Source organism: Cupressus sempervirens, chromosome 7, assembly GCF_028749045.1.
Source record: "Cupressus sempervirens isolate cs-2001-9-10 chromosome 7, ASM2874904v1, whole genome shotgun sequence".
NCBI lineage: Eukaryota > Viridiplantae > Streptophyta > Pinopsida > Cupressales > Cupressaceae > Cupressus > Cupressus sempervirens.
In genome coordinates, this window is record NC_143124.1 from 47,775,293 (window position 1) to 47,787,824 (window position 12,532).

At 35.3% G+C, this 12,532-nt stretch overlaps 2 protein-coding genes across 2 annotated transcripts; one reads left to right on the forward strand and one right to left on the reverse strand.

Annotated features, from left to right (window-relative positions):
* Positions 1 to 4,330: 4,330 nt before the first annotated feature.
* On the forward strand, positions 4,331 to 5,755 carry LOC149545408 (secoisolariciresinol dehydrogenase-like). Its single transcript, XM_089790640.1, has 2 exons — positions 4,331 to 4,463; positions 4,664 to 5,755. The coding sequence occupies exons 1-2, from the start codon at positions 4,426 to 4,428 to the stop codon at positions 5,439 to 5,441; spliced, it is 816 nt and encodes a 271-aa protein (XP_089646766.1). The 5' UTR covers positions 4,331 to 4,425; the 3' UTR covers positions 5,442 to 5,755.
* A 4,296-nt stretch (positions 5,756 to 10,051) lies between these two features.
* Positions 10,052 to 11,474, reverse strand: LOC149545409 (short-chain dehydrogenase reductase 2a-like). The gene is made up of 2 exons (XM_089790642.1): positions 11,214 to 11,474; positions 10,052 to 11,065 (listed from the first exon to the last, which is right to left on the reverse strand). Exons 1-2 carry the CDS (start codon positions 11,249 to 11,251, stop codon positions 10,276 to 10,278), a joined length of 828 nt encoding a protein of 275 aa, XP_089646768.1. The 5' UTR covers positions 11,252 to 11,474; the 3' UTR covers positions 10,052 to 10,275.
* Positions 11,475 to 12,532: the final 1,058 nt, after the last annotated feature.

Below are 12,532 nucleotides of genomic sequence, written 5' to 3' on the forward strand. Positions count from 1 at the left end.
AAGGGCCAAGGGAAATAGGATCACCTTGCGAGTTCATACGACCACGGATTGCAAATCAACTATTCATTAAAAAAACTTTTAGAAAACATTAGAAAACATAGAAATCCTTAAGCTGCAAGTGCAATGCCAGCAAAGGGAGGAGGATCCTTACCATTAGAGCCCCACCCAAGGGTGGGGTGAGCAAAAAATTCAGGGGGAGCCCATCCATCATCAATAGTAGTAGCATTATCTTCATCTTTCTCTCACTTAGGCCTAGGAGGAGAAATGGCTAAGACCAGTCAGGGAAACACCCACATGGGGTTTGAGTGTGCAGAGGGCCAACTAGTAGTAGGAGGAGCCATTGGGGACTACCCCAAACTAGACCTCCGAGGTGGCGAGGTAGAGTAGTGCCGACCTCTAGAACCTCCAGAAGAGCAGCACCAACCAAAGGCACCACTACTAGGAGAGTGGTGTGGCTAAAAGAGAGGTAGGTGCGAGTGATGAGCATAACCACTACATCTTTAATGACAACCCCGAGGAGGAGTACAATCATCAAAGGCCAAATATGGTGGAACATAAGCTACCATATAAAGGGCATTTCCCTAATGAGCCAAAAGCTCCTGTAGGCGAGCCACCTCCAAGGCCACTTTATCTTTTTGTACTTGAATCTACAACATGACATTGTTATAAATACATGCTTTAACATACATAGCCACATTAATCTCAAGTGTGTTGTTAGCATAAATTTAACTCAATTGCAATCTTTCCAAATGGTAAATAAGATCTCTAATCTGAAAGCATGCCATATCTAGGTGTACTTGAAGGGTATTTGAGTATTATCACCTAGAACAATCATATGCCAAAAAAAAGGTTATGGGCGGAAGGGGCAAAAGAGATCACGGATCCATCACCAATAACATTAAGCCCATCTATACAACCAAACAAAGTGCAAAAAAGTCTTTGGTTGACCACAAAAAGGGCAACAGGGGTCAGGAACTCATAGGTGTCATAGCCAGGGGCCCAAAGGAAAGCCCTGGAAATGAATACACCAGGAAAAATGTGAAATTTTGGGTTCAGTAATGGAATGCCACATAGTGGAGAACCTATGACTCCAAGTATGGTGAGAAGATTGCAAATGTTGGTGTTGGTTGAGAACATCAACAATGGGAATATGAGGAACTAGCCATTGGTAACCCAGTGAGGCTTATAGCTGGTTATCGGGGTGTCTAGATACCACTTCTAGTCTTTCCACCAAGGGCAAGAGGACTGAATGCCCACTTTATGTAAGAAATGTGGAGGCACTACAAAAACTAGAAGATCAAAAGTCTAATGATCTGGACCAGTGAGCCAGAATTGCATTTTCATGTCCTCCCATGACTATAAGCTCATAGTGACTCTGGAGAAAAGATCTTTAGGGGTCCTTATGCCATGTTTAAAAAAATCCAGAGCACTAGCCCTATGCCCCTTAGCCAAGGAAACACCTTGGATAGAAAATAATGGTGACCACTAGAGATTGTGTTGGTTCATGGAGAGCCCATCTTTGAACCCAATGCCAACCCAAGGAAGCCAGGGCTTAAATACTTCCCAAGCTTTCTAAATACTCTTGGTAACAAAAGTACCCTACATCTAGATAGGTTCAATGGAGACAAGAAGGGTCTGAAACCAAATCCCCTTCTAGGTTGGCCGATGAACTCAAAAGCCTAAAGAAATGCAATGTCTCAAAAAAATATTCTAGGCTTCATTGCCAAAAAGAGCTTGAATCACCCATTTGGCACATAAAGCAGTACCTTTCTTCTGGGTGGACAACAAGCCTAGGCCACCAGACTCTTTGGGAAGACAACAAAAATCCTAGGTGGCTCTATGAAAGCCCTAGTGAGAAACGTCTGATGCCTAGAGGAAGTCACATAATAGGTGCTTGAGTTTGAGGTAAGAGGCCTTTGAAGGAGCCCAACAGGAGGAATAGTATACATGGGTGCCAGCCAACACTTTGGAGCAAATCTGGAATTTTCCCACAAGTGAGAGAGGTTTGGTGATCCAATACTCCAGCTTTTTCTCTATTCTGGCAAGAACCACATTCCAAAGCTCTATTGTAGTGGCTTGGAAGGAAAAAGGGATGCCCAAGAGATGAAAGACTTCCCAATGCTGAACCCATTTCCATTCATATTGCCCAAACCAAGTAGGACAGGGAAGGGAGGATTTGCCTGTAGCAAAGGGTTTTGCACCACTGAGTAGCAAACCCTAAAGCAAAATAGTTCTGTATATTTTTAATAGATCTATTGCTAGAATTTTTTCATATCTAATTTGTATGTTATGTATAAACTAATAAATGTGATAGGTATGAAGAAGAACACCTTAAATGTTTTATGCAAAATTTCATGAACTTTGTAGGGTATGAATGCATAAGATATCAATTGATATATGTTTGGATAGATATAAATGAATGGAGGGGGGTGTTAAGGTTTCTTGTATACCTATCACTATTATTTAGGGTTTGTAGTTTTGAAATAAGTTGTTATTAAATCGATGTTACCAATCTCAAAAACTATTCTTTGGCCCTTTTTTAAATCACAGTTACAATGTCCTATGTGATAAACTCCTCTAAAAAATGGTAGGAATGAGAAATTGAGATCCAACATATTTTGGTGATGCCTAATGTTTAGCTAGAATAGGATGGATAAAATGTTCAAGATTGAGCATGTGAGCTCATACGTCATAAAATGAGGCCAAGGCATGCAAGACATTGCATAGGGTTGTGATTTATGAGATTACAATAAGTAATAAAATAAAATAAAAATTGATGTAATGTACGATTTGATGTTGATTAATCCAAGAGTCCTCTATGAGCACCCCACTTGTCACAAGGAGAAAAAAAACTAGGATAATTTATTTTATATAACATGAAAATTTTATATCAGTTCCACATAAATAAATTAGGATACAATAAGGTGAAACAAAATGCACAAATTAATTACTTTTATAGAAAGAAATAGCCCTTGAAAAGGGAAAACAACAAGGAGAGTTAGGAAGCCAAATTAGATTCAAGATAGATGAAGCATCCATGTTCAAGTATGTGTTGAATTTGCATGTGAATATGCCTGATATTATATTCATGAGAATGTGCACAATTATAAAATGCAGCAATATACAAGTGTGCATATTGAAAAAGGAATGTATCATGTACAAAAACTATTCATGCTCTATCACAGGCCAATGTGAATCCAATAACAAATCCTTAAATTGTGTGGTTTAATAGTTCATGTTGATAGAAATTATCAGGGAGATAGATAAACTAGATATGTTAAGAGTAATGTACTTTACCACTGTGGAAGTGTATTGACTCCATGAGTTGACTAGAAAGGCTAGTGTCAACATCTCTACACAAATGAAGATGCCTTTCAAGAAATCTATATCAGTGAAAAAGTTCCAACATGGGAAGCATAAGCTTAAGATTTCAATTCAAATGTGGATACAAATTGACTTATGAAAAGGTCACAAGTTCATGGCTAAAACACAAAGTGGGAAGAGGGAGAACATCATTGATAATTGGTGAAGAACAACCTCAACATGATTGACTTCAAATAAAAAAGTTACCTTGATAACTTTCTTGGATGGTAGTAAAGGAGAGAATATAAGAAACATAGGCTTTGTCAACTTAGAGTGAAAATAAATTTCATGAATATTATCCATAAAAGGATCAATCCTAGTAATATTCTTTATATGCCTGATGACACTCTAGAAAGTACATATACATAAGAAAATTAGGTACCTTACGTCATAAAAGATCTCAATATTTTTTTCCCTTAAACTAGGTACTCATTAGGTACCTTATCTCATATAAGACCTCGAAAGTTTTTCGCTTGAATACTTATTAGGAACCTTACTTTACCTTACCTTACTTGAATGCATAAGAACACAAGAACTATTTATAGTTGTCATCAAGCTTTGAGTTTGATTAATGCCTAGCACCAGACAAGATGGAAAAGTTGAGGCCATATATAAAGCTAAGAAGTGCACCCTCCCAATCAGCGAATGTAAAATGACCACAAATAATATAAGCATACATTAATAGAATCCTATAGAAACACTACAATGACACATGCCCACAGCAAGACCAAACAGTGTAACCCTGACGGAGCAAGCCTTGTAAAACTGGTGGGTAGTTTCGAACAAAAATTTCTTTGTATTTAAAGTCAAAGCCAATAGAAACAAGTACAATCACATGGTCATCACATGTGACCTTAGGGTGGCTGTCAAGTCTCATTCTCGGTCGGCGGAATTATCAAGACACGTGGCTGATTCTCCAAATCTTTAAGAAATGGGATAAGACGATTTCCTCTGTTATAATATTCTTTTCAGTCCTGTAAACCCTCTCCTCTAAAACTTCCTCTGCACAATCGTATTTCCTATCTTGTAAATCTCGCTCTTAATAATCTGCAGCGGAGAACAATGTCTACAGAGGATGCAGTAACAGTTGCACAGAAGAGGTAACTTAGCTTCCCCTCGTTCGTTCATTTTTCAAGATTTTAACATGAAATCGTCATATTGTTGAAATTCTATGTTAACTATGGTCTTGTTGTCCTTTTAGCCATTTAATCTACGGAGAAGGGTATTTTTCATATCAGAAATGGTTTCTGCAGAAGATTTCTTTGTTGATCTAATAAACCGCAGTCCTTTTCAATCACAGATTAGAGGGCAAGGTTGCTGTAATCACAGGAGGAGCAGCGGGAATCGGAGAAGCAACTGCTCGGCTCTTCACAAAACATGGCGCCAAAGTAATAATTGCAGACATTGCAGACGATGCGGGAAAAGACACGGCCCAATCTCTTTCTCCATGGGCGACATACATCCACTGTGACGTCAGCAAAGAGAAGGATGTAAGCGCGGCCGTGGATTTGGCCATTGAAAAGCACGGACAACTTGACATAATGTTCAATAATGCCGGAACAGCCGACTTGCAAAAAGTGAGGGTGCAAGAATATGATATGAAGGAGTTCGAGCGAGTGATGAATACCAATGTAAAAGGGGTAATGCACGGCATTAAGCACGCTGCTCGCGTTATGATTCCCAACAAAAGGGGCTGCATAATATCCACGGCTAGTGTTGCGGGAACTTTGGGAGGAATGGCTCCTTATGCGTACACGGCCTCAAAGCATGCGATTTTAGGGTTAACTAAAAATGGGGCGGCCGAGCTGGGGAAAGATGGGATCAGAGTGAATAGTGTTTCTCCTTCAGGGATTGCAACTGGTTTTGCAATGAAGTACGCGGGGGTTGAAGATAAGGCCACACTGGAGGCGTTCTGCGACAGCGTGGGGAACTTGAAGGGGGCCGCACTTAGGGTTGAGGACATTGCAGAGGCGGTCTTGTATTTAGCGGGAGAGGAATCAAAGTATGTGAGCGGGCATAATCTCGTGGTTGATGGTGGGACAAGCGTTGTGAACCATGATTGGGGTGTGTACAAGTGATAAGATTGGATTCTTTACTCTCTCACAGTCCGGTGTCAGCGTACAATGATTGTGAAAGATTATCTTTCAATATTTAATCTGGGGTAAACAGTCAGTATTTTATCTGTGCTACAAGACATTTCAGCATTGTAAATATTTGTCATGGGTTAATGTAGGTGTGAATTTTGTAGAAGCAATTGTTTTATCTATGCTTTGGGGAAGTCTAATCTGACAAGACAAGATCCAAGCAAATTGTTTCTTACGAAATTTAGCACCATTCAATATAAATATTGGAAAATTCTAAAATAAGAAAATAACAAACATTTGAATTGAAATTTATCAGTCGCTGCCTACTTAATTTATGGCAAGAGAAACTAATGGTGTATTCGAAGATTTCAAAGGTGCGATTTTTTAAATAAATTCTGATACTGAGATAGTGGCAACATTAAAGGCGGTGGCATTTATTTACAGATTAAAATAATTTAAATTGTTGCCACACGAATTGTATTCTTTTTATATATTTTTTTGGTTTCATTTAAAGTTGCATGTTGAATTTTAAGAAGTAACTTTGGAGGAGAGTATTTTTAATATTATTTTGTTGGTTTACATTTCAATATTTAATTTTATGAATGAGGCAATAATGATGAGTATTGATATTTTATTATTATTTTTAATTTCTATTTTAAATACATAAAAGTATTTTATATATTTAATTTGAATATTATAATATTCATTTTAGAATTTTAAAATAAACTATTTTTTATTTAATTATTATTAAATTATAAAAATAAAACACTAAAACATAATATATCTTCAAACATTACAATAATCATTTTACACTTTATAATTGGAAAAAAAAAAATCATTATCATTCAAATTAATAATTTTCATTTAGAATCTTAGGACGCTAATGTATTCACTATTTTATTCAAACAATAATAGAAGTTGTAATAAAATGTTGTTCTCATTCCCATATTGCTATAAGAAACTTTAATTTGATAAGATTCCTTAATTATATATATGTTTGATATTGGTTCACTAGTAGTATTGATTCCCTAGATGTATTGATTCATAAATGAACATATAAATTAATAGAAAGGGACTAGAAATTAATAGTAGTTGAGGGCTTCAATGTGTTCTACTCACATGGAGGATGACCACAAGTGCCACAAGTGTAACTTAAATATAAATTCATATGTCAACCCTCTTATCTTTCTTTCTTCAAGTTTGCATTAGGCAAGGACTCAAGCTCTTCTAGACCTCTTGTTTATTTCAAAATTATAATCTGATCAATTAATTTAATTAAAAAGTTTTTTTAATGAATAGTCTTTTTCTATTAATAACTAATATACTAGTTACAATTAAAAAAAAGAGCCCGGATGCAAGATCACCTGCGAAAGTTCATATGACTCAAGCCAAAATCAACAACTATTAATCAAAAAATATTAAGCAACCCCTCAGGGGATCATGGAAACCCAAGTTATCCAGGAGAGCCAATAATAAAATTCTAATACCTGTCATTGAAAAGTATATATCCTACCATTGAAAAATAAATAAGATTTTTGAAGTCACTTATAAAGCTAAAAAATGCACTCTCATAATGAGTGAATGGAAAATGTCCCCAATAATATTAGCATATAGTAAGGGTCCGTTTGGTGCCTAGAAGATGACAGGAATTGGATTTTTCAAAACTCGATTTGAAAATTTGTGCGTTTGTTTCAAAATTTGCAAAATGGAATTAGCATACGTGACTTCCAATTTTGCCTTAAAACCAGGTTTTGTGACTTCTTAAAAAAAGTAGGAATTGAAAATCAAAACCTGGTTTTGTTTTTTAAGAAGTGTAAAAACAATAGATTGGACTACTTTTTGAAATTTCCCTTCAACTCCAAAACCTTGATTTGGCTAAACCAAGATTTGTACAAATTCGAACTTTTTAAATTCCAGGAACAAAATGGACCCTAAAAGAATCCTACAGAACACTACAATGTCACAAACACGCTACAAGACCAAACAAAGTAACCCTAACAGACAAAGTTCGAATTCGAACAAAAAAATTGTTTGAACTTTCACCAGTCAAAGCCCAGAGAAACAAGTACAGTCACATGGTCATAACACGTATTCTTATGGTGGCAGTTATAGATAAGGTTGAGTTACACGACTGTTCGGTTCATTTCTTGAACAATTTGGTACAACATTGTAATTTTGCAATGTTCGTACATTTTATGTTTAAGAGAATTTTACCGTCCTGATAAATTAGATTCAGAATTAGAATTTTAGAATTTACCGTCCTGATAAATTGATAAAATTAGAATTTTATGTTTGTACTTTAGTCTGTTGCTTGAGTAGGTCTGTTAAAAAAATATGAAAAACATTTCACCAGATTTTGATCATATCCCCTTGTCTTTTCCTATGCATAGGTATTTATGAGAATCTAATAAGCATAGGTATTTACGAAAATCTTTAAAATCTTTTGTGCATAGAAGACAGATAAAAAGGATCCCATTAGTTTATGAGAGCTTTTAGCCAGACGGCACACTAAAACCAGAAACCATAAATCTGCATTGAATAAGATATCTCGAAAAATAGTTAGGTACCAACTAAAATTGATATTAACTGGATCAACACCTACATTGAGTACATTACTAACAAATAGTTGTAACAACTTGTGAAAATCCACCTGTGGGGACTTTTCAAACCAAGCATTGGAGTGATAAGTTCAATTTAAGAAAGGGTAGTGACAGAGGTCATTGGTCATTAGAGGGAGATGAACACATGGAGCTCCATACTGTGAATGGTATGAGATTTAAATATGTAATAAAACAAAAAACTAGTATGCCATCAATATAGGTTTGATTAATTACTCTTCCTCCCCCTTTCCCAGGTTTAGGAGCCTCTTTTCTAAACTTAACCTTCACCGCTCTCTTTCTCCTACCCAAACCAGTTTATTAAAGGTTGTTCTCTGTGTCTAAAGAAGGAAGAAACATAATTTAAGGAGAATGATAACAGTTGAGAATGATAACAATTGGGAATTAACAATCGGTTCCTGTTATTGATTCCTATTAGCGAAGGCACCTGGCTTACAATAAATTTGTCACTTACTAATGTGTAGAGATATTACAATAACTCATTCATGATGTTAGTAAAACAGTTATAATGAACAAGTTTTTAACATCACAAAGGAAAAAAAATCACTACAAATATTGAGAACAACTATTCACAAAATAGAAATAAAAATAGAATAATACAAGAGTAATAAAAAAAATCTACAGACTTAAGATAAAGTCTTATTGAGTGATGTCTTGAAAACATAAGTCTCTATCTAAAAGGAGGGACTAACAATTGTACAATATAAATTAACCCTACCCATAATATAAACTAATCTTTATAATTATTTAATTAATTTAGTGCAAGAAGAACATCTACTCTAAACTAAATCAAACATTCATTTATTTTTTATTTAGGACTACCTCTAAGAATATAACCTGGTTCACCATATTATAATTACTAATTTTTCATCTCAAATTGATCTATTAACTCATTATGTATCAAACTAGAAATCAATTAAAAACCATAAAGAATAATCAAATAAAATTTATATTTAATTGACAATCACTTTCAGGATAATTTTGTTTCCATAAGCTAGTTTAATAGGGTAGAAATTGAAATAGAGGCAAAATAGAGCACGTAAACTAATCAAGATTTTAATACCAACAATATTCTTAAAAGGTCCATTGTTATTAGAATAACAATTTCCATTTATACTTGCAAATATCTTCTAGAATGACTTGCAACTAAGATTATATTTAACTTTTTGCTAATTATTCTAATTATTGTTTGATATCCAAATTTGAGATGATAACTACCTATTACAATATTGTGACATATAAATATTAAACATCATGTGTATATAACAATTTATACTAACCAATACATTAAATTCACACTGCATAAGAAAAATACACATTTTGATCTAAATCTGTTAAATTCTCAACATATATTTTGGTTGGCCCTCCTTGAGTAGGGATCTAAAGTGGTCATTCACCCGCTTGAATTTGATGATTTAGCCTCCCACGGAAGAGGGGGAGAGAGATAAAAATGTTGTTGCTCAGGATGAGTGGGCTCCCACTGAGTCACCCACTAACCCCACTGATGTTTGGGGTTCGAATGATTGCCATGATCCTCCTCCCTTGATAGGCATTGCTTTGGTTGCTTGAGAGCAGTTTAGATTGGTTTTCTTATTTTTTATGAATAGTTATTAGATTGTGTGAACTCTTGTGAGTTGATCTTTGTGCCCCCATACTTTTTTTTTGTGAAGATGTAATTTTAATATTATAATTGATAACAAAAAGATTTATTCATAAATAAAAAAGTTATATAATTAGCCACAATCTACCAGCCATTAGAAAATCAGATTTTATCAACAAGAGGTAGCTCCCAAAAGACCACCTTAGTCATTCCGTGAGAATTTAGGTTTCTGATTGCTGAATAAACATCTCTATATAATTATAACTACAATTTTCTGAAAATACAACTGCTTAGATCATGCATATATATACGCACCACAAGTAATGGGAAAGCAAATCTATTTCAAAATTCTCTCCACCACGTGGCAATTCCAAATAAACTAAACCTGATACGAAAGGAAACTTATTTCATATAATAATCAATTGAGGAGACTTCATGAATGTGATAAACCATCGAATGGCAATTACAATATAAACTAAAGTATTATAGAAAAAACCATTTGTCAGCCAATAGTTGCAAACTACAAATTATGAAAATGAAACCAAATACGTTCCGACCCCATTCCACTGCCTACCCTGTTCACGGATAATTACCCCATTACAAATCCCGATCACCGGTACAGTGCCCAGTCGTTGTTTGTAATTGATATTCCCCCATCTACCACAATATTCTGGCCGCTTACATATTTTGATTCCTCACTCGCCAGATACAAAGCAGCCTCTGCAATGTCCTCTACTCCAAGCGCAGCTTCCTTTAGATTTGCCCTGCTGTAACGTGACGCTGCCCTCTGAGCCTTCTCCTCTTCGGAAAGGACCCTTCCAATGTACCCACTTACAAAATCTGTGGGAACACCAGAAGGAGAAATGCAATTCACTCTGATTCCATATTTCCCCAGCTCGACTGCACCATTTTTAGTCAAACCAATAACTGCATGTTTGGAGGCCGTGTATGAGTAAGTTCCAACTCCTCCCATTACGCCTGCAATACTGGCTGTACAAATTATGCTGCCCTTTTTATTTGGGATCATAACGCGGGCAGCGTGCTTGATGCCGTGCAGTACGCCTTTTGCATTGATATTCATCACTCGCTCGTATCCCTCCATCTCGTATTCTGCAACGGTCCCCTTCTGGATATTGGTCATTCCTGCATTATTAAACATTATGTCCAACTTTCCGTGCTTTTCCATTGCCAAATCCACAACCGCGCTTACATCTTTCTCCTTGCTTACGTCGCAGTTGATATATGTTGCCGAGGGAGAAAGTGATTCCGCAACTTTTTGACCCGCTTCTTCTGCAACGTCTGCAATTATGACTTCGGCTCCATGATTGGCAAACAGTCTAACGGTAGCTTCACCGATTCCTCCTGATCCTCCTGTGATTACAGCAACCTTGCCTTGCAGCCTGTTATATTTCACAAACACTACTTGTCACTGCTGAAATTTCCTATTACACACTGACTGCGTTATCAAGAAATTGAGAACATTACAGCGCTGAAACCCTAATAAAGGAACTTAGAAGCAAAAAGGGAAAGGAGAAAAATAATGATTACCTTTGCAATATCGTAGACGCAATCCTTTCTGTAGACATGATTCCGGAGTCGCAATTGTCCTTGAAATAAGATTTGGAAGAGCCGGCCTTAAAAGATTAAATATTACAGATGAGACAGTCTGCAATTTACTAGGTGTGAGAGACTTGGGTTTCATTGATGGAGAGTAACATTATTTGGCCAAAATGTCCCTTTATTTATCGAGTTTTTAATTTTTTTTGAGAAATTTTCAATTTTTAGCTTGACATATTAGACATTTCCCAATTAGCACTCCCGAGCTGACAGTGAATTTTGAAAAAAAGAATGGATTGGTACTTTGGAATCTTTCTTTTATTGGACTTGGTCAGTCACGTTCTCTTACCGCGACTCCTCTTAAATTTGTTTATTTTTGTAGAAGTCAGGCTGAGCGCACAGCTGTCAAAGATAATCGCTTAATGTTCTAATATTTTGTATTGGTGAAATACCACATTTCGATTTTCTGACTACGGTCGTACAAATTTGGTCAAATTTCGTAGGCACGTGGTTTACTATTAGTATACCTATATTTATTAGGTTAATGGACTTTTGGACTTTTGGTGATGGTGAAAGGTTTTCGAAAAGTCTATTTTAGTAATTTCAATATTATAAGGGATGAGGTCATAATGGTGTATAAATTTGGTAGAATGGAAAAACTGATTTCTAATGGCAGTTGAAAATTGACTTGTGGATGAAAAATTGTGGATAAAAGTTACTTGTGAGTAAAGTGTTCTCTAACTAACAAATCAAAGCATATGCAAAATAGGTATGTGGAATAAAATGTGTGCATGTATCAATACAATTCATTTCAGTGTATGGATTGTATCTATTTTCTAAAAATAATTGAATTAAATATCTAGAGGCAATTATGTGTCTTCATAAAGTAAATTATAACATAAATAAAGTAAGTATTTAAATTAGAACTTATTTTTATTGTATTTTATGAGTAGAGAAACCTATTTATCAAAGTCACTTTTGGAATTAGGCCTTTTCCAATTGCATTTAGATTTCAATGTGAAGACAATGACCAATGATACCATTCTTGGCATGTCTTACTCTGTTAACACCTTATCCTTATAGTTATTAATCAATAAACATTGGCTAGCTTGTTTGCAAGGTGAAATTACATGGACAATTGAATATTCAATAGAGGTTTCTTTGTGAGGAAGGCCTTATCCATCTAACAAATTAAGGAAGAGGTTAAATGGATATGTAATTTAGAATGTACATCTATTTCACTATGATATTTTTTAAATCTTGAATAGGAAGATTTTTTCTTTCTTTTCAAGATTATATATGAGTATATA